This window comes from Mirounga angustirostris, unplaced genomic scaffold (assembly GCF_029215605.1).
Source record: "Mirounga angustirostris isolate CCGP_5_RB_7025 unplaced genomic scaffold, mMirAng1.0.hap1 SCAF_6, whole genome shotgun sequence".
NCBI lineage: Eukaryota > Metazoa > Chordata > Mammalia > Carnivora > Phocidae > Mirounga > Mirounga angustirostris.
This window is the reverse complement of record NW_026991714.1, coordinates 29,490,171-29,514,812: the sequence shown is the minus strand read 5'-3', so window position 1 is coordinate 29,514,812 and position 24,642 is coordinate 29,490,171. Positions and strand designations below refer to the sequence as shown.

Here is a 24,642-nt window from a genome sequence, read left to right as displayed (position 1 = left end):
TTGGTTGTGGGCTTTCATTTTTGTCGATATACATGCTTATGTGGGAAGCTACTCCTGTACAACTAACTGAAGAAGCACAGTAGTTGACTGTAGTTATGATACACTGTTCACACATTTCTTTGTTGATGGAAAATACTGAACTACTGTCAAGTCTAGCATCTCTATGGCACTTATTATCAGATGAGAAACTGTGCAAAGCATTATATTCAACTCATTATTTGACCAGCTTATCATAAAATTTTATGGCCTTATGTAACCTAAATGTGTTCTACGAATGCTAAGTAATTAAATTGCATATAAAGAAACTTTTAAGTACTCTTAATATCTGATGCTTTTTTAATTTAGGTATTGACTATTTGTAAAATAAAATTTCAATATTTAGGCAGTCTTCCAAGGCAGGGATTTTTTTTAAGTTTATTTATTTTTTTAGTAATCTCTACACCCAATGTGGGGCTCAAACTCACGACCCTGAGATCAAGAATTGCATGCTCTTCCCCCTGAGCCGGCCAGGTGCCCCAAGGCAGGGATTCTTAAAACTAAGGTCCACAGGTTAAGAATTTTTTATTGGGAGTTTTTTTTTTTTGGGGGGGGGGTGGTTCTTGTGAGCATACAGATTAGCTTGTAAATTTTCATGTGCAAATATATTTCTAATGAATGGGGGTGGGAAGATATCAACTCTATCATTAGCTGCCCAAGGAGTCTATAACCCTAAAAACGTTATATAGTTCTTCCCTAGAGCCAAAGGCTCATCAAAAATTTAAATAGAATCTACTCAAGTTGGTCACTCACATGCAGTCAATACTTTTTTAAAAAGCAAAACAGACACAAAGAAAAATAATTTTGAAAGTGTATGCCCTCTTTATAGCTTAATCTCTTTTTAAACTCACTGTAATCTCAGAGGCTTTATTTTCGAGTTTTTTGATGAAGGGTAAGACAAGAGAATTCCTGGTGCTGTCTTCATGCTAATGTTCATTTCAAGTAATCAATTAAGGATGTAAATAAATATAACAAGTGGAACTAACACAACTTTTTCCCTCAAAATCTATCAGGAACTACAAGAAGATTGGCAAACCACCACAGATCCTCCTCTGTGGTAAGGGATCCCGTAACAAATATATTCACAGAACATTACTGACGTAACCTCACCCAACATGATGCATGGATTGTATCATAGCACTAACAAAGGAATCTTGCATCACACTTTTAAAAATTAAAATCCTGTCACTATGGATTAGAAAAACACGAAGACCATAAAACTCAAAAAATTATAGTCTTCAGATGTAGTTTACTCTAAAAAGATAACTCTGAAGTTCAGAAGCTTTTTTTTTTTTTTTTTTTTTTTTTGAGGGAAGTTCTTCAGTTTAACAAGACCTATGAATTTGCAAACTAAGGACTGTATATGCCCTCATGAGGCCATATTGCTCAAACTGTCACCCAGTTCAGGCTCAAATGCTACTAATTACAAGTAAACTACAAAATGCCACACACCAGGAAGGAACAAAAAGTTTTGCCTCTCTTACATGATCAGTGCAATACATAAAACTAAATGTGAGGTAGAAATATTTCTATCACTGTTCACAATTTTAAAATATTAAAAATTTTGAGTACAGCGGTGCCTGGCTGACTCTTGATCTAGGGGTTGTGAGTTCGAGCCCCAAGTTGCATGTAGAGCCTACTAAAAAAATTTTTAAGTACAGATTCTTTTCCACATACTTCTGTTCTCATTATTGAATTACCACACAAATTACTGACTAGCAACTGCTAAATTATGGTAGTCCTCATCCTGAATGTACAGCAACACAACAGTTTCCTACTTCATACCCAAACATCTTAAAAGTAAAAACCTTTATTTTAAAAAGATCGTATTCAGATAAGGACATTCCACAGACAGAAACAAAGAGGGGAGGTAGGTGGGTAAAAAAAAAAAAATGTTAGCGTTAACCTAGAATGGAGAAGTCATCTGTGCAGAGAAATCAGGAGTTGGATTTGATGCAGACTCAGTGAGATTCTGCTTAGCAGTCTTGTTCAAGAAAATGACCAAATCTAGGAAATGACCTTGGCAAAGAAAGAACTAATTTACTTTCCCGAATCATGTGGGCCCAGGAGTAGATATTTCTCTACAGAGAAATCCATGTTTACGCTTAATATAAATAATTTATCATTTCCCTACAATAGTATCATATGCCAAAAAAAGGGCAAAGTTTCAAAGACCCGTTCTATCCTTTAATATTTTTACTCCTTAATTCAACATTTGTAGCCACTGAATTTCAAAAGCACAATTTTCTCATTTTACATAGCCACTTACAGTTTTTCTCCATCTTTAAAAGACACTTCCAAACATTTCCGCATCTCTAATATTTAAATGTCTTACTTCTTTCCTTCTGCTATCTATACTTTCAACCTTTTTAAACATGGTTAAACTATGACTAATACTTTTTTTTTCCTATTAAAAATGCTCAACGCCATTTTTGTCATACTGTTATCTTATTACAAACTTTTTGAGACAAAAAGGATCCATCTAGAACCAAAAGATATTGGAATCTGATTTTAAATGAGGTCGCAATAAATAGTCTCTCTGATATAATATTTAGGATAGGTAACGCAGTTTCAACAAAACATGTTCTGATTTACATAATTTTAAATTTCTACCCTTCCATATAGTGCACCTCAAACACAAAGAAAATACTCAACCAATTTTCAAATAAACCTAGAAATATGAAATATTTAAGTTCAAAAAAAACCCCAAAACCACAATAAACATACAAGTCCCTAAAATGCAGGTTATACCACCAGAATAAGGAACTATTTTAGAAAATGTAGTTAATAAAAAAAAAAACCTGAAAAATGCTACTGGATATTAAGTGATATCTCCTTTCTTCAATTTTGTGATTAACAGGTCTTTTATTGGTAGTAAACTAGAGCAAACAATCAGAATAATACATATGCAGTATTCAGTACACACAATAAAAGTTAAAGAAATTCAAAACCTGTATAAAACAAACACTGGAGAAAAATCATACAGCTTAAGAGATACAGTGGTAAAGGTCCTCTCCATCCTTTGATTACAGCTTGTACTCTGTACCCAATAGAACTTACCGCACTTACCAAAATAAGAAATACAGACTTTTTAGTATTGAGTGTATTTAAGAGGATTAAACACATTTTCTAAGAATCTTGCAATGACAAATAGGTGACCCTTTAGCTGGTAAGCAGACTTAAGGGAGGAAAGTGGGGAAAGGAAATTAACTAATATTTTGTAACCATTTTTAATAATTTCTTATTTTCCAAACACTGCTTTCATAACAGAAGTGTTTTACACTTGCACAATATTAATTACTTTATTATACATGGAAGCCTGTGGTAGGCTGATTACACAATAAGACTGCAAACAACCAGTGGTACTTTTCTGACGTCAGAAGAGTACATAAGACTGAAACACCACCAAAAGTACATAAAAAACTCATCAGCATAAACATCAAAGTACATTAAAAAATATAATCAGGAAAAAAATACAATTGCTAAAAAGTGGTTTAGAGCAGAGCTACTGTCTTATCAGTAGCTTCAAATGGCAATTAGCGTTCATAGCAAATTTTGATGACTTTACAAGACCCCTGTACAATACTGACTAATGCACCCTTTTAAAATGTACATTAAAGGCTGCAATTTCACAAAGAGGTTCTGATGTCATTACTAAATGCAGACACTCTTATCCCTCACATTAGCGATGTCACCAGTTGGAATTACAACCTTAGTAATAATACCTATAGCTCAGAGTATGGGGCTTCATTATACATGGAAATCTGTATGGGTTTTATTTTTTTTTAAAAAGGTACGTGGGGGGTTGTTTATCCTATTGTTCAGTATTTGAATGCCATAAGGCATATAAAATGTCTAATGAATTACCTAATGGAATGTAAATCATTCTAAAATTTAAACTGTCCAGAGAGAAGAGGGAACAAAGCAGGCTCAGAACTCTAAGAAAGAGGGTAGGACAAGAACAAAAAAACAGAAGTGTGGGTGACATGTAATAACATAGACAAGAGAACAATGTTTTAAGCCATGTATAATAAAAAACGCATACCCCAAATTTCAAAGAATTATGTAATTCCAACTTGGGTTCTAATACTGGTACCAACCAACCACTCGGTCATCAACACTGCCAGATATCGTAACTTCTAATGGAACTACAGCCTTGTTACACAGTTGGGATAAGGGGAGGGTGCTATTTTTTTTTTTCTTCTCTTATTAAAGCTATCATTCCAGGCTTTGATCAAAGATCCAAGAATATTTGTTCTACCAGGCTGGAATGAATGGTTTGGAAGTTCAGAGTACATTTAAAAGCTGCAACAAAATATAGGTAGCCAACATCTCAGAATTTTGGATCAGCCTAGATGGAGACAGCAATTTGAAATGTTTTCGATCCCTTACTTAAAAATGATGAAATGTGTATTAGCCCAGATAGAGCAATTTGAAATGTTTTCGATCCCTTACTTAAATGATGAAATGTGTATCATACTATCTGTAAATTGGATATTCCATTACAGTGATAACGTACAGAATTCCCATGCGTTATTACACTTTCCTGAGAGTAAAGCAATTAGAATAACCTTAATCCTAGCAACAAAGTTTTTTTTGTTTTTTTTGTTTTGTTTTTTTTTGTTTTGTAGGGTTTTTTTTGTTTTTTTGGGTTTTGTTTTTTTTGTTTTTTTTGTTTTTTTTTTTGCATTTAAAACTTTTGGGCTATTCCCTGACGATCTATACATGTAAATTTGATTGCTAAACATTGTCACTTTGAATGTCAAACTATTTTTAATCTATTGATTTTGATTAAAAATCATAATACAAACAGAGCTAAAATCACGCTAACAAAATAAACTAAATATGAAAAGTTGCATTGAAAGGGCATTACATTATTCTTAATAGGATCGTGTAGAAACATTCCAATGGCAGTGTTCTCAAAATAAAACAAAATTACATTAGACCTCCAGCCTGGTCACTTTTGGGACCTTACCTGTAACTTTGGCTGGTGGGTGTCTTTACTCTTGTACTACATGGCTCACTTACATCAGACATCATATTTGTATACCCTGAGAAATCTGACACTGAAGTCCTTACTCTATGGTCCACTTCTCCATTAGAGTTAGTGATGAAGGTCATTGGCACCCTGCTGCCCGACTTAAACTGAGAACCAAACGCTTGTGCAAAGTTCTCAATCTGGTACGTTGTTCTAGGCTCTATGTCTTTCTGAGGATCTATCTGGCTAGCTAACTCCTGAGATGGAATCTGAAAGCTTGTTGAGGACTCTAAATTTTTCTGTTGTTCCTTCTGGCTAGTCAATTTCTGAGATGAGGACTGGAAGGCTGATGAAGTCTCTAAATTCTTCTGAGAATCTATCAGATCATCCAGCTCCTGGGAAGGTGTCAACTGCTGATGTGTAGCATCCAAAGCAGATAAATAAAGACCTGGTTGAGATCCAAACAACATCCCAAAAGGAGGCTTTGGCAATGAAGATGGCAACACTGAGGTAACAGATTGGCCGAAACCACACTCCAAAGGAGATGTAGTGTATATTTGTTTTTCTGGAAATAAAGTGTGGTTGTGGAGAGGTGAAGACAAACTGACAAACTGGAAACCGTGTCCAAGAGTAAAACCTGCATTAGTGGATTTTTCAAAAGCCTGTTGGAGGTATTTGGAGTATTCTTGCAACATGCTTGCCTTATCATTTGAAGGTGTTTGGGTGCCTGGGCTCAAATTTTCTTCTTGAACCAATTCTGAGTGTTCTCCTGAGGTGTGTAAATCCACTCGTGGTTCCGTTATGTTGAAAGGATCCTCTTTCTGGCTTTCTGATTTGTTGGAGTATTGATCCAAAATACTTTGTAAAACCTCATCAGGAATTCCAGACTTGTCATGACAAGACTTAATTTCAGCATTTAGAGCTGAGGAGTCAATAAGGGACAACGGGGTCTCATTGTCCAAAACACTGACACCTGCAGACTGAATGACGGACTGTTGGGAGACCATGTGTCCCACGTTTATAGAAAAGGCACTGTTGCTGCTGGCAGTTGGTAAATATCTTCTTTTCTTTGAAAACTGCATGGCATCATCATAATTACTACTTATTTGACCTTGTTTGCCACTGGTACTTTGGAGAAGACTAATGGTCTCCACGCTATTATTCGACACTATGCCAAGTGAGCCACTTGGCTTCCCAGACAAGGACTTCTGTCCAACTATGTCTGGTAACGGTGACACAAAATTCAGGTAGTTTTTATCTGTATTCTTTCTGCTTCCTTTTTTAAAGATCAGTTTTGGCACCCTTTTCTGCAGTTCATCAATACCAGTGCCAATTATGCCTCCACCGGAAGACACAGTGGGCATTTCTACTGAGTAACTCTGCATGTTTAGATTATTTGAAATTTGCGATTCATTTGTTTTACCAGTCTTATGCTCCTTATTTTCAACAGCTATGCTTTTTGACTTCGTTTTTCTCCTTGAAGAACTTGTATTTCCCTGAGACAACACAGCCAGATTACCCATATTGTTATGGGTTGATGACCCAGGTTCTGCACTAGCGGCTCCTTTAGCTATGGCTTCACCACATGTGCGCCTGTGCTTCAACAGTCTATCAGTCCTTGAAAAATACTGTTGGCAAGTGTCACATTTATATGGCTTTTCTCCACTATGTGTCCTCTTGTGTCTCTCCATATGGTACTTCTGAATAAACTTCATGCTGCACTGATCACATCCAAATGGCTTCTCTCTACTATGAATTTTCTCATGTCTCTGCAGTAGGTATTTCTGAATGAAACCCATACTACACTGGCTGCACTGGAAAGGTCTCTCTCCAGTATGAATGAGGACATGTCTGCGCAGGTGATAGGAGCTTCTGAAAGCAGCACTACAGTGATCACAGATATGAGGTTTCTGACTTGGGGACAGGATGGCACCTTCTCCATCTCCAACCAAAGAAGGCTTGGAAGATGCACCTGGCTTCCTCTTGGCTTTGATTCCCTGAGATTCTGGCTTTGGCCTCTTTGCCTTTTTGACATTAGTGTCCTGCTTTGGCTCCTCATTGCCATGGTGCTCATCAGTCCTGCTACTGCTGCTGAGCAATACGTCGCGGGGGTGCTGGGCTGGCTGCTGCTGGGCATGCTGGTGGAGAATACTGAGGTCCTGGATGACGCCGTGGCTCCCCCCATCCCCACCTCCTAGGCCTGGAGATCGCTCTTCAGCCCCAGCGAACAGCCCCCCATAGTGGTGGTGGTGGTGGTGGTGGTGGTGGTGGGACTGCTGCTCCTCCGGATCTGCGGGTTTCTCCTGTTTGATGCTAACCAAAGACTGCAAGAATCCCCAGGAGGTCCTCTGCGAGGGGAAGGCCGCGGCTGACGCCGCCGGCTCCTTCTTGAAAGTCATGTCCGGGGCTGGCGGAGGGGGGGGCTCAGCGGCCGGGGCTGCGGAGGTAGAGGAGGATAACACGCACTGCGGGGGAGGGGCGGCCGACCCCGCCGGCCGGGTGAAGCTGGTGACCGGGGGAAGCCGGTGGTTGAACATAACCATACCCTGGGGAAAGGTGGGTTCCATCTCTGCCCTCCTGCCGCCGCCGCCGCCGCCGCCGCCGCCGCCGCCGGAGCCGCCGCTACCACCGCTACTGCCGGTACCACCGCCGCCACTCAGGAACCCGCTGCCGATTTTCATACCCCGGAGGAGGCCTGGCTGAGGAGAGGAGGAGGAAGAGGGAAGAGGGAGGAAAGGGGGTGGAACCGGGCCCCGGGCCGGGACCACCGCAGCGCCCAGGACCCCGCCGCGCCGCCGCCCAGACCGCAACGCGCCCAGCACTAATTCCCAGCCCGGCCGCCGCCGGCACCGGTACGCATGGTCCTGCGACTCTTCCCTAGGCCTCGCCCTCTCCCTCTCCGACCCACCGGCAACACTTACGGGTACCGCCGCCGCCGCAGCCGCCGTCGCCTCCAGTTAATAAAAATAACGCCGTCCTCTCCACAATGGAATTAAAAGCCTCCCCTGTACTGCGCAGCCGCGGCGCGGTGTCTGCTGGGAACTCCCCAACCCAGCCAGAGGGGAGCTCTGTGGAGCCACGGCGCCTGCGCCGCAGCTTCCGCCCGGCCTGCCTGTCAATCACTGGGGCGGTTGGGCGGAGGGGAGGCCCAGGGCTCGAGGGGCGGGGATTTGGATGCCCTGTAGAAAGAGGCTTCCAGGCGAGCAGGCGTGATTGGTGGGCTGCACTGACGGCGGTGGACGTGGATGAGGGCTTCTGGGGGAGGCCGCTCAGGAGGTGGAACCCGAGGGGCGGAATTACGCAGGACCGTACTGCAGCGTGGCTTGGGGGCTGCAGAGAAAGAGGCTGGCGGAAAAGGTGGGGGAAACTGAGGACTGAATGTGGGGGCTTTCTCTGCTTTACAGTTTGCAGTCCAAGTGTTGAATCAAAATCCAAACCCGCAAGTGGATCACTTAGGGCACTTTTGGTTCTACCTAAAAGCAGTAAATTTCAAGTGCTCAACATTTATTAAAACATTGCTTCTGTTATCCCTCTTAGTTTGGAAACATTTTAATAATGGGCGTGTATCCTTTGCACTTATAGGAGGAGCCTGCTTTGAAACCGCAATAGAGGTACCGTTGCAAAAAAAAAAAAAAAAAAAAAAGTTGTCTTGTTGCCAACCTACCTGAAGGCTACTGGAAAAGGAAACCGCGTGTAATCCAGGTGCAGCAGCCCTGTAAAACACGCCCACACACATACTTCATCATCCTCAGATGTTATTTAAATTCCCACATACCTTTTCAGTCTGGCTAATGAGTCTGTTTGCCGTGTTATATTGTTGCCTAGCCCCTTATGTTACTTGTGAAAAACTGACTAGGCCCTTCTAAGATCTCTACTGGGATTCACTCTGCCCTCCCCGGGCATAGAATGCTGAGAAACGCAGGCAAAATTACGAATCTTTTCTTAAGGGAAAATTACAAAGTAAAATCTTGAAATCAAAGACCAACAAAAGTCAAACAAGTCTTTACTCAGTGCCTAATGTACACAAAGCACTCACTCTCATATTAAGCATGCAGAAATCTAAACCAGCAACTTGCCTACCAGAGACTATTTATAAATCACAGAATTTTTTTCATAAAAGAACTAGAACTGTGACAATAATTTACTTACATAGTATATTTTCTTTTTTTTAAATTTATTTTTTTTTAAGATTTTTTATTTATTTATTTGAGAGAGAGAGAATGAGAGACAGAGAGCACGAGCAGGAAGAGGGTCAGAGGGAGAAGCAGACCCCCTGCTGAGCAGGGAGCCCGATGTGGGACTCGATCCCGGGACTCCAGGATCATGACCTGAGCTGAAGGCAGTCGCTTAACCAACTGAGCCACCCAGGCGCCCACATAGTATATTTTCTTAATGAAATTTCAAGTCAGTTTTCTCAATATTTCTAGCTAAATGACTTCTCATAATTAAATAATAAATGACTTCTCTGAGAAATTTCACCATTGAGACCATAAATACTATTCATTATTCGTTATGGGCTTCTCTTAGCCTGCTTAAAAACTTAAAGGACAATATTTAATGATCATTTTGAGGTAGGAATATTTTTCTAATTCTATGCAATTACGTATAAGCATTCTGCCACTTAAAACTGTGAAACTTTAATACCATCAAGTATAGTTAAGTGTTAAAAGAAAGACTGAAAATTCAAAATCTTAAGGCAGTAGTAAAATATTAGTCAATGCCTATGAGAAATGAGGCTGTCCCTTTATTCAGGGTGTCAGTGTTTAATGGTAAGCTGGGATGCATATAAGCTAGTCCAAGCATGAAGGGCAGTAGGACACTCATGTGAAAAGCCAACTTTGTTCCTCAGTTATCAAGATAAGAAACCTGTCATTTCTCTCATTCACTCTGTCAGCCTTGAGATACTCCAAGCAGACTTACCTCTGTGTTGTATACCCCATATATCAGGAAGATGAAGACACCCTGTAAAATAAAACGGAGGGAAAAAGCTGTTAACGCTAATCATTTCAGCAGTAGAAATACCTGAAATAAACTTTCCTGGGAACAGACAAAAGAAGACACACTTCATCAAGGTCAATTTATTTTTCTATTTTTCAACATTAGAAGCTGTACCTTGAGCATTTATAAGGTAACATACCAGCACATCACTTATAGTGGTTGTGCTATTCAATTCTCCACAAATAGAAAGTAAGAATACCATTCCCAGTACATAGAATATTAATTAGAAAAGTCAGTATGCCAGTCTCTGGAAGATAGCTGGGTAATGAAAAAATTAAACTCAGAAAATGTCATCAAAGGAATCACAGAAATAGCACTCAGCATCAGTGTTTCTAAGAACTGCTTTAGAATACAGCAACTAGAATATATTTGTTACCATCTTCAATGGGGTAAAAAAAAATTTTTTTTAATCAAAACAGCTAAAAGGATAAACTTAGGGTAATAAATATGAGTAGCTTTTAAATAATATTTAAAATATCAGTTCAAGTTAAGGTAAAATTTCACATTATCACTTGTAAAATTGCACACATTTTTATTGTAACCTTTATAAAAAAAAGTTCCAAAGATCTGCTATTTATTAGTCCTTAGTTTTAGAAAATACTTAATTGTAAAATATAAAATGAATCTCACTCTTAACTCTAAAAGATTAATTTTTTAAGTAAAACTGATATAGTTTAAACTTAGTAGAGATAATAGCAAGAAATTTTCCATGTGTTTTTGCCTTACAGAGGAAATAAAAATCTATGTTGTCCTCTTCTTGTTAGGTATTAGTAAACGAAATGTTAGATAGAGATCTGCACTAACTTCCGGAAATGGTTCAAATAGTTAAGAAATGTGACATTTTTGGGGGCGCCTGGGTGGCTCAGTCGTTAAGCGTCTGCCTTCGGCCCAGGTCATGATCCCAGGGTCTTGGGATCGAGCCCCGCATCGAGCCCCGCATCGGGCTCCCTGCTCCGTGGGAGGCCTGCTTCTCCTTTTCCCACTTCCCCTGCTTGTGTTCCCTCTCTCGCTGTGTCTTTCTCTGTCAAATAAATAAATAAAATCTTTAAAAAAAGAAAGAAATGTGACATTTTCAAAAGGAAAATATTACAGGAATATCTTAATATTTGTTTTACATCTGAGTACTTAACATTTTACAGGTAATGGAAAAAATCCTATAACAAGGAGATTGAATAAAACAAAGTTTTGCTCTTGTTAGTTTCTTTTGTAATAGACTCTATTTTTTAAAAACAGTTTTAGATTTGCAAAAAAATTGAGAAGATAGTACCAAGAGGTTGCATGTATCCCACACCTAATTTCCTCAATTATCAACATTTTACTTTTTAAAAAATATTATTTATTTATTTATTTATTTATTTATTTATTTATTTATTTATTTATTTCAGAGGGAGAGGGAGAGAGAGTTTTAAGCAGACTCCATGCTGAATGTGGAGCCCAACATGTGGCTCGATCTCATGACCCTGAGATCATGACCTGAGCTGAAACCAAGAGTTGGACCCTTAACTGACCGTGTGACCCAGGTGCCCTTCATCATTTTACTTTTTAAATTTTTTTTTAAAGTAATCTTTACACCCAATGTGGGGCTTGAATTCACCACACCCAAAATCAAGAGTTGCATGCTCTACTGACTGAGCCAGACAGGTGGCCCTGATCACTTTACATTAGTATGGTATATTCATTACAGTTAATCTTACTGGTTTTCAATACTGTTCTCTATGTGATTTCAGAAACAAACTTGCATTATATGTGTTTGTATTAAGAAAAAAAATTGATAAAGAGTTTTGAACAACCAAAATTTCCATTGGGTCATAAACTATTAAAAATTCAAACACAGTGAGAGTTTTTTCACTGTGCATACATGATATTCCATAGCTCAATACCAACACTCAAGTCCATCCTACAAGAGCCTTTCTCAAGATCTACACAGTACAGAATGAATTCAAGCTGCTTAGATGGTACTCATTTTATAGACTACTTGTCTACCTATATTCTAGATAATTCAAGAAAAAAAATTCTTCTCTGATTTATGACAAAACTGTAAGATAATTAACAGTACTCCTTCCTTTCATAATTGCTAATTCTTTATTTCATGTTGTCTTATATAGATATAAAATTAAGAGTAGGTCACTCAAATTTTACTTATATTTATGAGATAGAAGTATTTTGCTCTGTGCAATAGAGTTCTTCACTACAATGTCTTGTATATTGAACAGTATGCACTATGATTTGTATATGTTAAGAAATTCAGCTGTTTCATTTTTATGGTGCTTTGAAAATCAGAGAGCCCTTCTACAATGTGTGCCATCACACCTGTAATTTATCCATTTTGTAAATTCAATTTTCTCTAAAAGAAAAGAGAATTTTAAAAAATCTCATTTATTCTTCATGTCTCAGTAAAGTAAGGAAGATATGGAGTATGTCCTAATATTTTTATTTACAGTACGTTCATGTTACTCATTACACATTTTAAATTTTAATACATTTAACTCTTTAAAGGCACAGGAGATGATCAACAACAAAAGTCTCCCTTTTGAAAAAAGGATTTAGACTGAAAAACAATTTTAAATAAAGGCAATTCCAATCTCAGAGGTTTTTTGGCTCTTTCTCCTTTTTCTTCAACAGATGCACACTGAAGAGCTTGACAAGCAATCCCCAAAATGATGACTTCAAAGACCCTGACAAAGCCTGAAACTTGAAATCACTCCAAGGAATCTCTGCTTTTCTTTCTCGTGGATTGTCTACCAGATGCCACCGCCACCACCAGTCAAAAGGTAAAACATTAATAATAATAATTAATTAATGTAATTGTATACTTTATACATGATGACTTCCCCCCCCCCATGGATTTTACCAACTATTGACAGTTGTGATCATTTAGATCTAACTCTACAGAACTTCATAAACCCTTCACTACTGGATACACATCTCATTTTCTCTATTTTCCAAAGGGAAGAATCAAAACAGGAACAGCGAAACATAAAAATCTTAAGCCATAGCTAGGAGCCACTTTTAAATCCCTGCAGAGGGAATACCTTTAAGAACAGCTGGGCGGAACCAACTGCCAAATTTCAACTGGCACTGAGGTTTCTGAGCTCCTTATATGAACATTCTGTCCCACCAAAGAGTGAATCTTGTATGTATGCCACATGTCTGAAATGAATCATCCCTCATGTCTGTTAGGTGGTTTCTGCTATTCCATCCATTAGACATATCCACTCATAATATATATGGAGTATTGATCTATCATGGAACAAATTTCTCAGTGTTTTAACCACAATAAAAATAACAGTAATTAGATAGGAAGCATCCCAGGTTGTACCTGGATTCCCGTAGCATGTGTATATTTTATGGGTAGGAGCCAGGACTAGGGAAGGAACACAAGGTATTACATCTGGTATTGTATAGGAGTTAAAAATAGAAACTTAAAGGAAAGAGGGGGGAAAATCATACTATGTGATTTTATTTTCATTTTTATATGGAACATTAAAAAGCGAGGCAGCTTTGTAAATATCTTCATTGTCAAAAATGTTCATTGAATAATATCGGCCGATGGATTCAATGGCTGACATCTAGTCTGTTATTTTTATATCGATTGTTCTGTACTTTGGTAGTGCACTTCATGACTGCTACACAATCATTCTTTTCAGTGGTAATGTATTCTTTCCTGGCGATACAAAGAACAGGAAGGTGCCACCACACACAGTACATTGCCTACTCAAGAATCAGAATAATATTAACAATGCTAATATATGTATAGCTCTCTCAAAGCACTTTCATTTACATAATTCCATTTGTTCCTCACTACAATACTGCAACGTAGGCAGCATGAGTATTATTAGCTTTTTTTTTTTTTGAATATATGAGGAGTTTGAGGCTTGCTCAAAATGCCACAGTGCTGACAAGTTGGCAGAGGCAAGGATTAGCGTTCTGATGCCTCATCTAATGCGCTTTCACATACAACTGCCTTAAATAGACACCTTTGTAACTCTGAAGTCACCAGCTTCAAGGTAAAACAACTGGGGCGATCTTTCAAAGCTGAGGTTTTTCTGAAAGCATATTAACGTTTGATTAGCTCAGAAGGTCAGGGACTCGGTATGCAGTAATAGGCTTCAAACCACCCTGGTGCCCTACCAATAAGATACCCTAGCAAGTGCAACAGGAAATATGCTTTGCAACAATGATTCTCAGTTGCTATGTGCCAGGTTCTGTCTTTTGTACTTTCCTTACAAATTCTCCTTCAATGATGTATATTTGCTAGTTGCCAGGAAACATCTTTTCCCATCAAAATGCTGCTAGGTAACCACATAGTCAAATATCCTTTATCATTATCATCATTTACTGAGCTTCTTTGAATGTATGACACTATGCCGTGTGCTTTTGTTTATTTACAAATCATGCTCCAACCTAGTTTCTATAAACAGTTCCCGTTTGGGGGGCTAAATCCCATAGAAATAAATGCATTCGGGTGCAAGGATAGGTCCGTTTGAGGTTGCTTGTTGCTGTGTGTAGTGGTAAAGAACTGGAAACAACCTGAATGCCCTTCAACACAGGAATGGCTGAGTGGATTGTGGTGTCTTCATCCCTTATGATATTAGGTAGCTGAGAGAATGAGGTAGAGCTATGTTCATTGGCCTGGAGTTATTGCCATGCATTGTTAAATGAGAAAAGCAAGAGGAAAAGACGTGTGTTATACACGCTCATTTTTGTAAAACAAATGACAAAACCCTCCCTTCCCCCTCCCCAAATATAACTGATTCAACAGGAGAAAGGTGTGGAAAGGTGCACACCAAACTGTTGTCACTGGTTTCCCAGTGGAAAAGATGAGAGGGAGAGGAGGCAAGTCAAACATGACAGAAGCACACCAGAGAAACATGCATGACCTCATCAAAAGAGGTGGAATATATAAGTTTTTGGAGCATAATAAATATGAATGTAGAAAACAGAATCTGCACATGGATAAGGATCTAAAGAAAAGATGGACAAATAAAATACTGATTTGATTTGGGGATAAGATTGTGGGTTTTTTTCTTGATTCCTATTATTACTATTTTTTTTTTAAAGATTTTATTCATTTATTTGAGAGAGTGAGAGAGAGAGGGTCAGAGGGAGAAGCAGACCCCTGCTGAGCAGGGAGCCCAATGTGGGGCTCGATCCCAGGACTCCAGGATTATGACCTGAGCTGAAGGCAGCTGCTTAACTGACTGAGCCACCCAGGCACCCCATTACTATCATTTTTTAAGATTTTATTTTTAAATCATCTCTACACCCAACATGGGGCTCAAACTCACAACCCAAGATCAAGAGTCACATGCTTTACCAACTGAGCCAGCCAAACGCCCCCCTATTATTTTAATATAAAGAGTACAATACATTTGAATGAAAAAAGATGGAAGTGGGTTTATTTAAAGTGAATTTATTATTTTTTTAAATGGGTTTATAATTTAACAATAAATGTATATTCACCGTGATTAGTAGACTAAAAGAAACATAAGCAGTTTATACAATAGAACACATCATTAATTTTGCCAGGGAAAGAGGGTGGAAGGTGGCAAGGGAGCTAAAATCTATTAAGTGATGACCTGTTTTGCATTATGCATTTGGTTGCTACTTTTCTGAAGATCTGACTCTTGAAGAAGAAGGAAGGGTGCCCAGAGAGACAGCCTGGAAAGGGCATTTCCAGGAGAGATCTTTGAAAAAGCACAGCTTCCGGAGAGCACAGAGCTCTCCCAGGGATCTGCAAGGAGCTCAGAATTGCTAAAGCCAGTGGCTTTCAAGCTAGAGAGGGGCAGCTGACGAAACCAGAAGCAGGGACAACAGCAATCTGGGAAAGGCCGTGCGTATCATGTCAAGGAATGCAGTTATTCTTCTCTTAGAAAAAGGGATCATTAAGAAGTTTTAATCAGGAAAGTGGTGTCATGAGTTTTGGGGTTTTGTTTTGTTTCTTTTGGTTTTTTGTTTGTTTTTTGAAGTAACTCTAGTAGCATTGAGGGAGATGGGTTATAGAGGCACAGGGCAACCAGTTAGGAAGCTATCATCAGGGTAAGAGAATCAAAACTAGGGAAATGGTTACGAGAATGCAGAGATGTTTAAGCGGCACAGTCAAATAGCAAATGGACAGGGTGCTGACCTCACATGATGGGAAAAGCAGAGAGTGGGGTTAGAGATGATAGATTTTTGGCTTCATTGGGGGGGGGCAGGGGGGTGGTACCATCTCCTAAGATAGAGAATTAAATGGACAAAATGCCTGCTTGTTGCAGAAAAGAATACATTTATTATTTTATATGTGTTGAATGTGAGAGTGGTCCAGTGAGCAATTGGACACCAAAGTCTGAGCCTTGGGAAGGATATCTGGGATAGAGATACAGGTTTGGGAATCATCTGAGTATGGACGGAAGTAGATGCCCTCAACTAGGGAGTGTGTAAAGTACGTAAAGGCAATGGCTTTGGACAGACTTCTGGAAATGTCATCCTTGCTTCAGAGTTGAGCAGAGAGAAAAGAACCAATGAAGGAGGAGTCAGAGAGGTTGAGAGAGGGTGTTTTCGTGGGAGCCAATGGAAGAGAGTTTCAAAGAAGTAATGATTAGTGGCAAATATAGGTTAAAAGCATAAACTCTGAAACCAAACTGCCTAGGTTCCAGTATAGCTCTGCCACTTACTAGCCGTGTGAGCTTGGGCAAAGTACTGAACATCTCTGTGCCTCACTTTCATCATGTATAAAATGCTCACAGTAAAGTACCTGTTCCATAAGATTGATAGGGAAACTAAATTAGTACATGATTGTAAAGTACTTAGAACAGTGCCTAACAGGTAATTGCTGTATGAGTGTTTGACTGAATGTCACAGTAAGATCAACTAAGAAAGGACCTGAAAATGACATTGGATTTGGGAGTTACTGATTCTTTGCATTTATATTTGAGTAACTACTATATGTCAGGCACTGAGGAGATAGTCATGAACAAAACGTTGATCTTGCTCTTGAGGAGCTTCCATTCCTCTGAAAAGCATTTATTCAGTTTGTACTGTGTGCACTGTTCTAATCACCTGACGAGCATTACTACCTTGCTCATTCCTCACAATTACCGAGGATGTAGGTACCATAATCATCCTCATTTTACAAGTAAAAACAGTGAGCAGCATGGAGGGGTTCAGCAAGATGCTGGAGCCAGGAGGTGGCAGAAGCGGGATTTGAATTGAGCTGGACTGGCTCCGGAGAACACCTCCTTAACTTCTAAATCATATTGTCTCCAGGTGGCTGCTGGTGAGCTCAGCAAGAGTGGCTTTAGAGGCATGGTGGGGACAATACCAAACTGTAGTAAACTGAACATTGAATGGGAGCTAGTTAATTAAGAGAGAGGTTGAGAAAGGTTGAAAGCATTTCCACAGAGAACCAAACTGACAAGTCCAAGTATGTGGATTTGTGGGGGATTTATTCTATTTGGGTGATAGAGTAAGAAACGCTACAAGATTAAGTAGTGAGCATGTTCTTTAGTCAAGTCTTTCTCAAAATACCTGTTTCTGCTATTCCTTTGCAGGGAGCTTGGTCTGATTCTGAATTAGCAGGTCCCAGGAATCTGCATTTTTAACACACACCCAAGTTGTTCTGATGCATAATAAAATTTAAGAATTAATTCCAGCTCTACTATGTACTAACTCTGTGACCTAGGGCAAATTACTCAATCTCTCTGCAATTCAGTTTTCTCACTGAATATGGAGATAATAACAGTTTGTTGGGAGGATTGAGGAGGCAAATTTTTAGCACAACACCTGGCTCAAAATAAGCCTTCTGTATGTATTTGTTACGTAAAATAAACAAATCACTGTTTTAAGGGATAATCAGCAAATAAAAGAGTCTATAACTTTAGAGAGGTAGTAGTTGGCTTTATTTAGAGACGAAATAAATTCTGTCTTGCATCAACTTTCAGGTATTGTAACCAAAAGGCTTAGGGAGTAAATAAATTAGGAATAATTTTAGGATAGGATTTAGACAGTTTTGACAACAGGAATTTTCTTCTATAGGTCATTTTCTTAAAGTTAAGATGATTGGTGAGATATGAGGCATATTGTAAATAGGGGTCACCATTTTACAGATCAGTGCTACAAGGATTTCAAAATATAAATATTATATGAATCAGGACATTTGTGGTTGCAAATGACAGAAACGCAACTCAAACCAGATGAAACAAATAAAAGCAATTGATTGAGAGCGTTCTCAGAATTGAATAAATAGTTGAATAATTAAATCTCAGATTGGCAAGAAGAGGAATGAACAAAGAATTCTCTGCTTCTCAGCCATTCTCCCAGATCATTTTTCTGTGGTAGAAGATGTAGCACCCAAAGGGTCCAGGCTCTCGTCCTTACAGCTTTTAATACAAGGGAAACACTGGCTTTTCTCTCTTAACTCTTGAGATAGGATTCTGGCCCCATTTAGGTCAGCTGTCCCTCTGAATCACTCACTGTGGTGCAGGGAATGAGCTATTATGGTTGGCTCAGACTGGTTTATAAGTCTACCCCTTGACCAATCCTGTGATCAGAAAAGCACCCCCGGATTCTGAGTTTTAAAAGAGAAGAAATAGGGGGACTGGGTGGCTCAGTCGGTTAAGCTTCTGCCTTCAGCTCAGGTTGTGATCCCAGGGTCCTGGGATTGAGTCCCGTATTGGGCTCCCTGCTCAGCAGGGAGTCTGCTTCTCCCTCTCCCTCTGCCCTTCCCCTGCTCAGGCTTGCTCGTGTGCTCTCTCTCTCGCAAATAAATAAATAAAATTTTTTGAAAAAGAAAGAGAGAGAAGAAATAATCATAGTGACCAATGAGAGGTCTCACACCTGAGAGACAAAGATTATGTGAAAAGAGAGTGTGTGCAATAAAACCTGCTTGGATAGAAAATCCTGATCAGAGTCTTTGTAGTTTTCCATTAAGACCAAATTAGTCATTTACTCTGGAAAGTGGCAGTGTTATTAAAGGAATTCTAAGAATTAAATTACCATAGAAGCCAGTGATGTAAACAGGCATGGAAATAATTAGAACGGGTGTGGGAAATAAAGGCCAAGAGCCACACGAGGAAGATATTGGAGGATCCCAAATGAGTTTACCACCATGGAGGCAAGGCATTGTCGGTGACAGCAGAGGCAGATGAAAAAATCTGAACGTGTTCTTCAGAAAAAAGTTGTAGAATTTGATTGACTGGGTACAAGAAGCCAAGGAAAAATAAGTGCCAAGGAAATGTGAATATGTTAAACTTGAATGTAAAACAGAAAAGGGAGATTTGCAGTAACAATGTGGAAGACAGGGAGGGGCATTGGTAGCGATTTTGAAAGGAGAGCTTAGCCAGACCATTTTCCAGGAGAAGCACATGAGAGGATGTAGGAAAAGAAAGAAATAGAGAGAGTTGGTTTTTTGACAAAGCATACAATTAAAAAAGACAATCCTCTGATGGAACAGATTCTGCAAAACAACCCACATTATAATTACAAAAGCGAGCAGGAAAACAGACATTTCTGTCTGTCCTGTGCGTACCCAGCTTTCTACGTTAACACAATTACCATTCCCAGTTATGGTTGCTTCACCGATACTTTAGTCAACTCAATCTTATTAAGATTTTAGTATTTCTTAATTCAGGATATTGATTTTAACAAACATAATGGAATTTTACAGAATGTGATATTTGGTATCTAGATTAACCTGAAAGTCAGGATGTCAGATGGGACATTCACATCTCTGTTCATACCTCTATTATAATGTTTCTTTTTTTTTTAAGATTTTATTTATTTGAGAGAGAGAGAGCAGGTGCACACGCGCGTGCGTGCATGAATGGGGGAGGGGCAAAGAGAGAGGGACAAGCAGACTCCCCGCTGAGCGTGGAGCCTGAAGTGGGGGCTCAATCCCAGGGCTCCAAGATCATAACCTGAGCCAAAGTCAGATGCTTAACCAACTGAGCCACGCAGGCACCCCTCTGTTGTAGTTTCATAAGCAGCTTATATGTTTGTCTTTCCCATGAGAATCAGTGCTCCTTAAGGACACAAACTTCTTACTTGCCCTTGTAATCCTAGTGGCACATAGTGGGTACTTACAAGTGAACATTAAATGACAGAAATGAGGGCCTTACCGAGTAATTGAGTGACTTACCCAGTTTGCACTGCTGGTTAGTGGCAAAGCTAGTATGGAATTCAGACCTCCTATCTCCCAGACTCAGGTATAACCCACAGACTATGCCCTCATCTTGAGCCCTGTTGTAAAGATCGCTCTTATGTTCCAATACCGGTAGCTGCCCTTCTGAGTTGAGCTTGGTTTTCATTGTAAGGAAATTGTGAGTATGAACATTAATTTCTTTGGCTGCTGGATGCTCAGAATTAAATTTGTGGCCTGCCATTAGCACCTTTTTTACTTTGTCCTAATTTCTGAGTATCTCTATAAACCATCTCAAATCCTCCTTGGAAAAGGTGAGAAATCAATGTCCATGTAGTGTATATTTAGAGTCTAGCACTGTACCTATGACTATGAATGACTACATCTTTTTTTTTTTTTTAAGATTTATTTATTTATTTGAGAGAGAGAGAGAAAGCTCATGCACATGGGGTGGGGAGAGGCAGAGGGAGAAGGAAAGAGAGAATCCCAAGCAGACTCCCCACTGAGGGTAGAGCCAGATGCCTCTCGGGGTCCAATCCCACCACCACAAGATCATGACCTGAGCAGAAATCAAGAGTTGGTTGGCCCAACCAACTGAGCCACCCAGGTGCCCCGATGAATGACTACATCTTGACTTCATATTTGTAATGACCCATTTTTTTCTTTCATAGCTTATTGATGTAAATTTCTCAAGCTATTTTATTATTTATTAAAAATTAATATAAAATTCAAGACCTCTGGGTCATTCAAGGAAAGAATTAAACTGTTAGAAAAAGCACTAAGGGGCACCTGGGTGGCTCAGATGGTTAAGCGTCTGCCTTCGGCTCAGGTCATGATCTCAGGGTCCTGGGATCGAGTCCCACATCAGGCTCCCTGCTCCTTGGGAGCCTGCTTCTCGCTCTGCCTCTCTCTCTCTCTCTCATGAATAAATAAATAAAATCTTTAAAAAAAAAGAAAAAGAAAAAGCACTAAGGAGGGGAATGGTGAAGCAAATTATGGTATATGGATATGATATAACATTATACAGACATTAAAAATAAGCTTTGTGGAAAGTTTTTAATCATATGGGAAACTCCTTAAGATACATGAGTGAAGAAAAACAGGATTAAAAATAAAAGTATTATCTGTGTAAAAGGAAATGCATTTAAAGAGAAGGGAAGGAAAATGCCAAAGTATTGATGATTACCTTTGAGTTGTAGGATTGTGGATAATTTTTATTTTCCTTATACTACTATATATTTCTAAAATTTTCTATATCTCTTATTATCTGAAAAATATTTTCTAAAAATAGATTTTAAAAGGTTTTTATATTTTATTTTTTTATTGAAATTTTTAAAAGATTTTATTTAACAGAGAGAGAGAGAGAGGGCACAAGCAGACAGAAGAGCAGGCAGAGGGAGAGGGAGGGGGAGAAGAAAGCTCCCCATGGAGCAGAGAGCACAACATGGGGCTCTATTCCAGGACCCTGGGATCATGACCTGGGCTGAAGGCAGATACTTAACTGACTGAGTCACCCGGGTGCCCCTTATTTTTTTATTTTATTTTTATTTTTTTAAGGAGGGAGAAAGGGCAGGGGAAGGACAGAGAGCTAATCTTAAGCAGGCTTCCTGCCCGGCACAAGCCTGACTTGGGGCTCAATCTCACAACCCTGAGATCATGACCTGAGCCAAAATCAAAAGTCAGATGCTTAACCTTAGCCACCCAGGCACCCCAGATTTTAAAAGATTTTTAATAGCATGGGGCAATAAATACTATAAACTGTTAAATAAGAAAAATCTGCATATAAATTTGTGTCACAATATAATCATAACTATATAAGAAAACAAATTTAAAAAATGGACAAAAATGCACCAAAATGTTTAAGTGTTGCTACTATGTGGTAAAATTTAAGGAAATGTCTTTTTCCTGTATTTTTATCCTTTCTCTCTCTTGTTTCTCCAATGGGTTTATGTTTCTTTTATAATCAGAACTGCCTCTCCAAATAATATAAAAAGAGCTCCACAAACAGAAAAGCCTAATAAATTTGAAATATCCAGAGTAGCTGCTCTAATTATGTATTAACTATAACTGCTATAAATCCAAACCTCTACATTCATTTTGAAAGGTCACTACACATTTCCAGGAAAGAGTTTTATAAAAGCATCTTAACATTTTAGCAGAAACTAACAACCTGTTAAGTTTCCTAGAACTTCCCAGAAGATCAGAGCTAACAACAACTTCCATACTTCCTGTTGTGTCTAGGAGATAATCACATAGAATAGACATAATTACATAGAGGTATTATGCTACTTTGCCATCTGGTGACAGAACATAGAGGAGACAAGTTGTTGATATGAACCAAAAAGACGTGGCAGTAGCCTCTTTGGGGAATTTGGGCAAATTGTTCCAGGCAAACAAATTAACTTAGTAATCGTCATGGTCTGTTGAAAAATTTGAAAAACAAAGAAAGCCTAAAAGTCTTGGCATGTTGAACCGAGCTGTATCTTTTGCCAAAGCAAAGGATCTTTGTATCTTTTGTTCTTGGAATGCATACCATTTGGACTTCAGAGTGTAGTCCAATAGAATTCTCATGTCAAGGTGCTATGTTGACCTGAGGTACCCTTCAGGTTGAACTTCCTCAGGACCTACATTCATTGAACAAATATTGTTGAGTGTTTACTATGAACATACATTGCTGAGTGTTTAAATTACCTGGATATTCAACTTTCAGAATTCTAGTCTCCAGACTTCTCATCAAATCCAAGGGCCTCTCTATTATACATACGCCAACTGGTATAAAATTTGGTGTATTATACATATATCAAAAAAACACACTTTGAAATAAAGAACAAGTATGAAATTTAAAAAATCAACAATAAAAATGGCACAAGGCCAAAATGTTTGGAAATATTCCCCGAAGTCTATAACCCTCATCACAATATTTGTAAGAGCCAGAACTCCTAAGGCTAGCCCTGTACAAGTTCCCTTTTCCAGTTCCCAACATTTACTTTGCTCATTTTTAAACATTTGCATAGTACTTTGTGCTTTGTAAGTTGCTTTTATGGAGCATGGTCTAACTTTGGACTCACTAAATCCCATTTTTAAAAATGACGAAAATAAGTGACTTGCCCCACGCTACAAAATAAAGTAGCAGAGCAAAGATAGAACCTAGATTTTGTGGCTCTTAGTTTGGTATTTGTTCTCCTAACGCACACTTCCACTGAACCAATAAAATGTCTTATTCGTGTTTGTTTCTCTTTGTTTTATACTTAGAGTAATCATCTTTGCTCTCTTCATATGGTAGGCCAAAAATTCACTGGCGAATTTCTTACAGAAGATAGTATATAAATCAAAATTCTTAAGGTGGAATTAAACTCTTATCTAACCCATCTTTATTTTATTTTATTTTATGTATGTATGTATGTATTTAAAATGTTAAATTCCAGTATACTTAGTATACAGTGTTAGTTTCAGGTGTAGCCCTTCTTTTTTTTTGAAGATTCATTTATTTATTTTAGAGAGAGAGAGAGAGCAGAGGGACGGACAGAGAGAGGATCCTGAAGCAGACTCCCCACTGAGTACAGAGCCCAACTCTGGGCTCAGTCCCAGGACCCTGAGATCATGACCTGAGCCAGAATCAAGAGTCAGATGCTCAACCGACTGAGCCACCAGGTGCCCCTCAAACTAAAATCTTCTAAGATTAAGCAGCTTGCAAAAGCAGTGGGTCCACTAGAGCTTACATCCTATTTTATGTCACTATGAGTAGTTGAGGACAATGTGGATCTCTGCAACATAACCAGACGTTTAGTTCTTGACTCCATAAACAGTAAATTGTCCTTAAATCCTAGACTATTAGCCATTCTTTTTCAAAACTTGTAGAATATTACTGGATAAATCAGAGAAAGAACTTCCAGTCCTAAAGAGTATAAAATAAGGCTTTGCTTAGGCTCCTCATTATTTTAACTTATAGTTAAATAGCAGTTATTCTATGAACTGAATATGCACCAACCTCTTAGCTGATGGTCTGGAGAGTTCACTCTCACCTGGGTGCTGACTTCAGAAGCAGCTAATCCAGTTATCTTATTGCAGTAGGAAGCAACAACTCAGCATCAAATGTATTGATAGTAAGAGTGTTGTAAGAGAACTCTTTGACACTAAAATAGCTATGAAATGACTCTTCAGTAGGATGATACTCAGATACTTGGGAATGCTTTTGTGGCTGACATCTTGAGAGCCCTGTTAGGTTGCATTTTTCAGGAAAGAGTTCTTCAGGGCAAAATAACACCTTTTGTGTTACTGCAGTACATTTCTGGGCTTCTCTGGAGCTCTAAAGGTCTTCAAAAGCATATGTGCATGTACCTCTCCTCTCACATCCATGTACAAGTGTGCTAACCCACAATCTGCAAGAGTACACGGAAGTTCTTGGTATGGCACAAGCAAAGGATGGTTCTGCCTTACTTACATATCTGGCTTCTAAGCTCATTGGGCACCCTTCCATCAACAGCATGGAATATCAGCTCTTCAGGCACCTGAC

General features: G+C 38.9%; 1 protein-coding gene across 9 annotated transcripts in view; it reads right to left on the bottom strand.

The window, feature by feature from the left end:
• The window catches only part of ZNF281 (zinc finger protein 281), a 99,055-nt gene extending 91,001 nt beyond the window's left edge, over nucleotides 1–8,054 (bottom strand). For 2 of the 9 annotated variants that reach the window (XR_010412234.1, XR_010412235.1), the window contains exon 1: nucleotides 7,936–8,048. Coding sequence is in view for 2 of the 9 variants with exons in the window: in XM_045877079.3 (XP_045733035.1) it covers nucleotides 5,008–7,695 (2,688 nt within the window). In the remaining 7 variants the exon portion in view is untranslated. Of the gene's footprint in view, nucleotides 1–1,863; nucleotides 7,714–7,935 lie in introns of those variants that run through there. The other 7 variants (XR_010412233.1, XR_006791164.3, XM_045877079.3 and 4 more) reach the window with 6 other exon arrangements.
• Nucleotides 8,055–24,642: the final 16,588 nt, after the last annotated feature.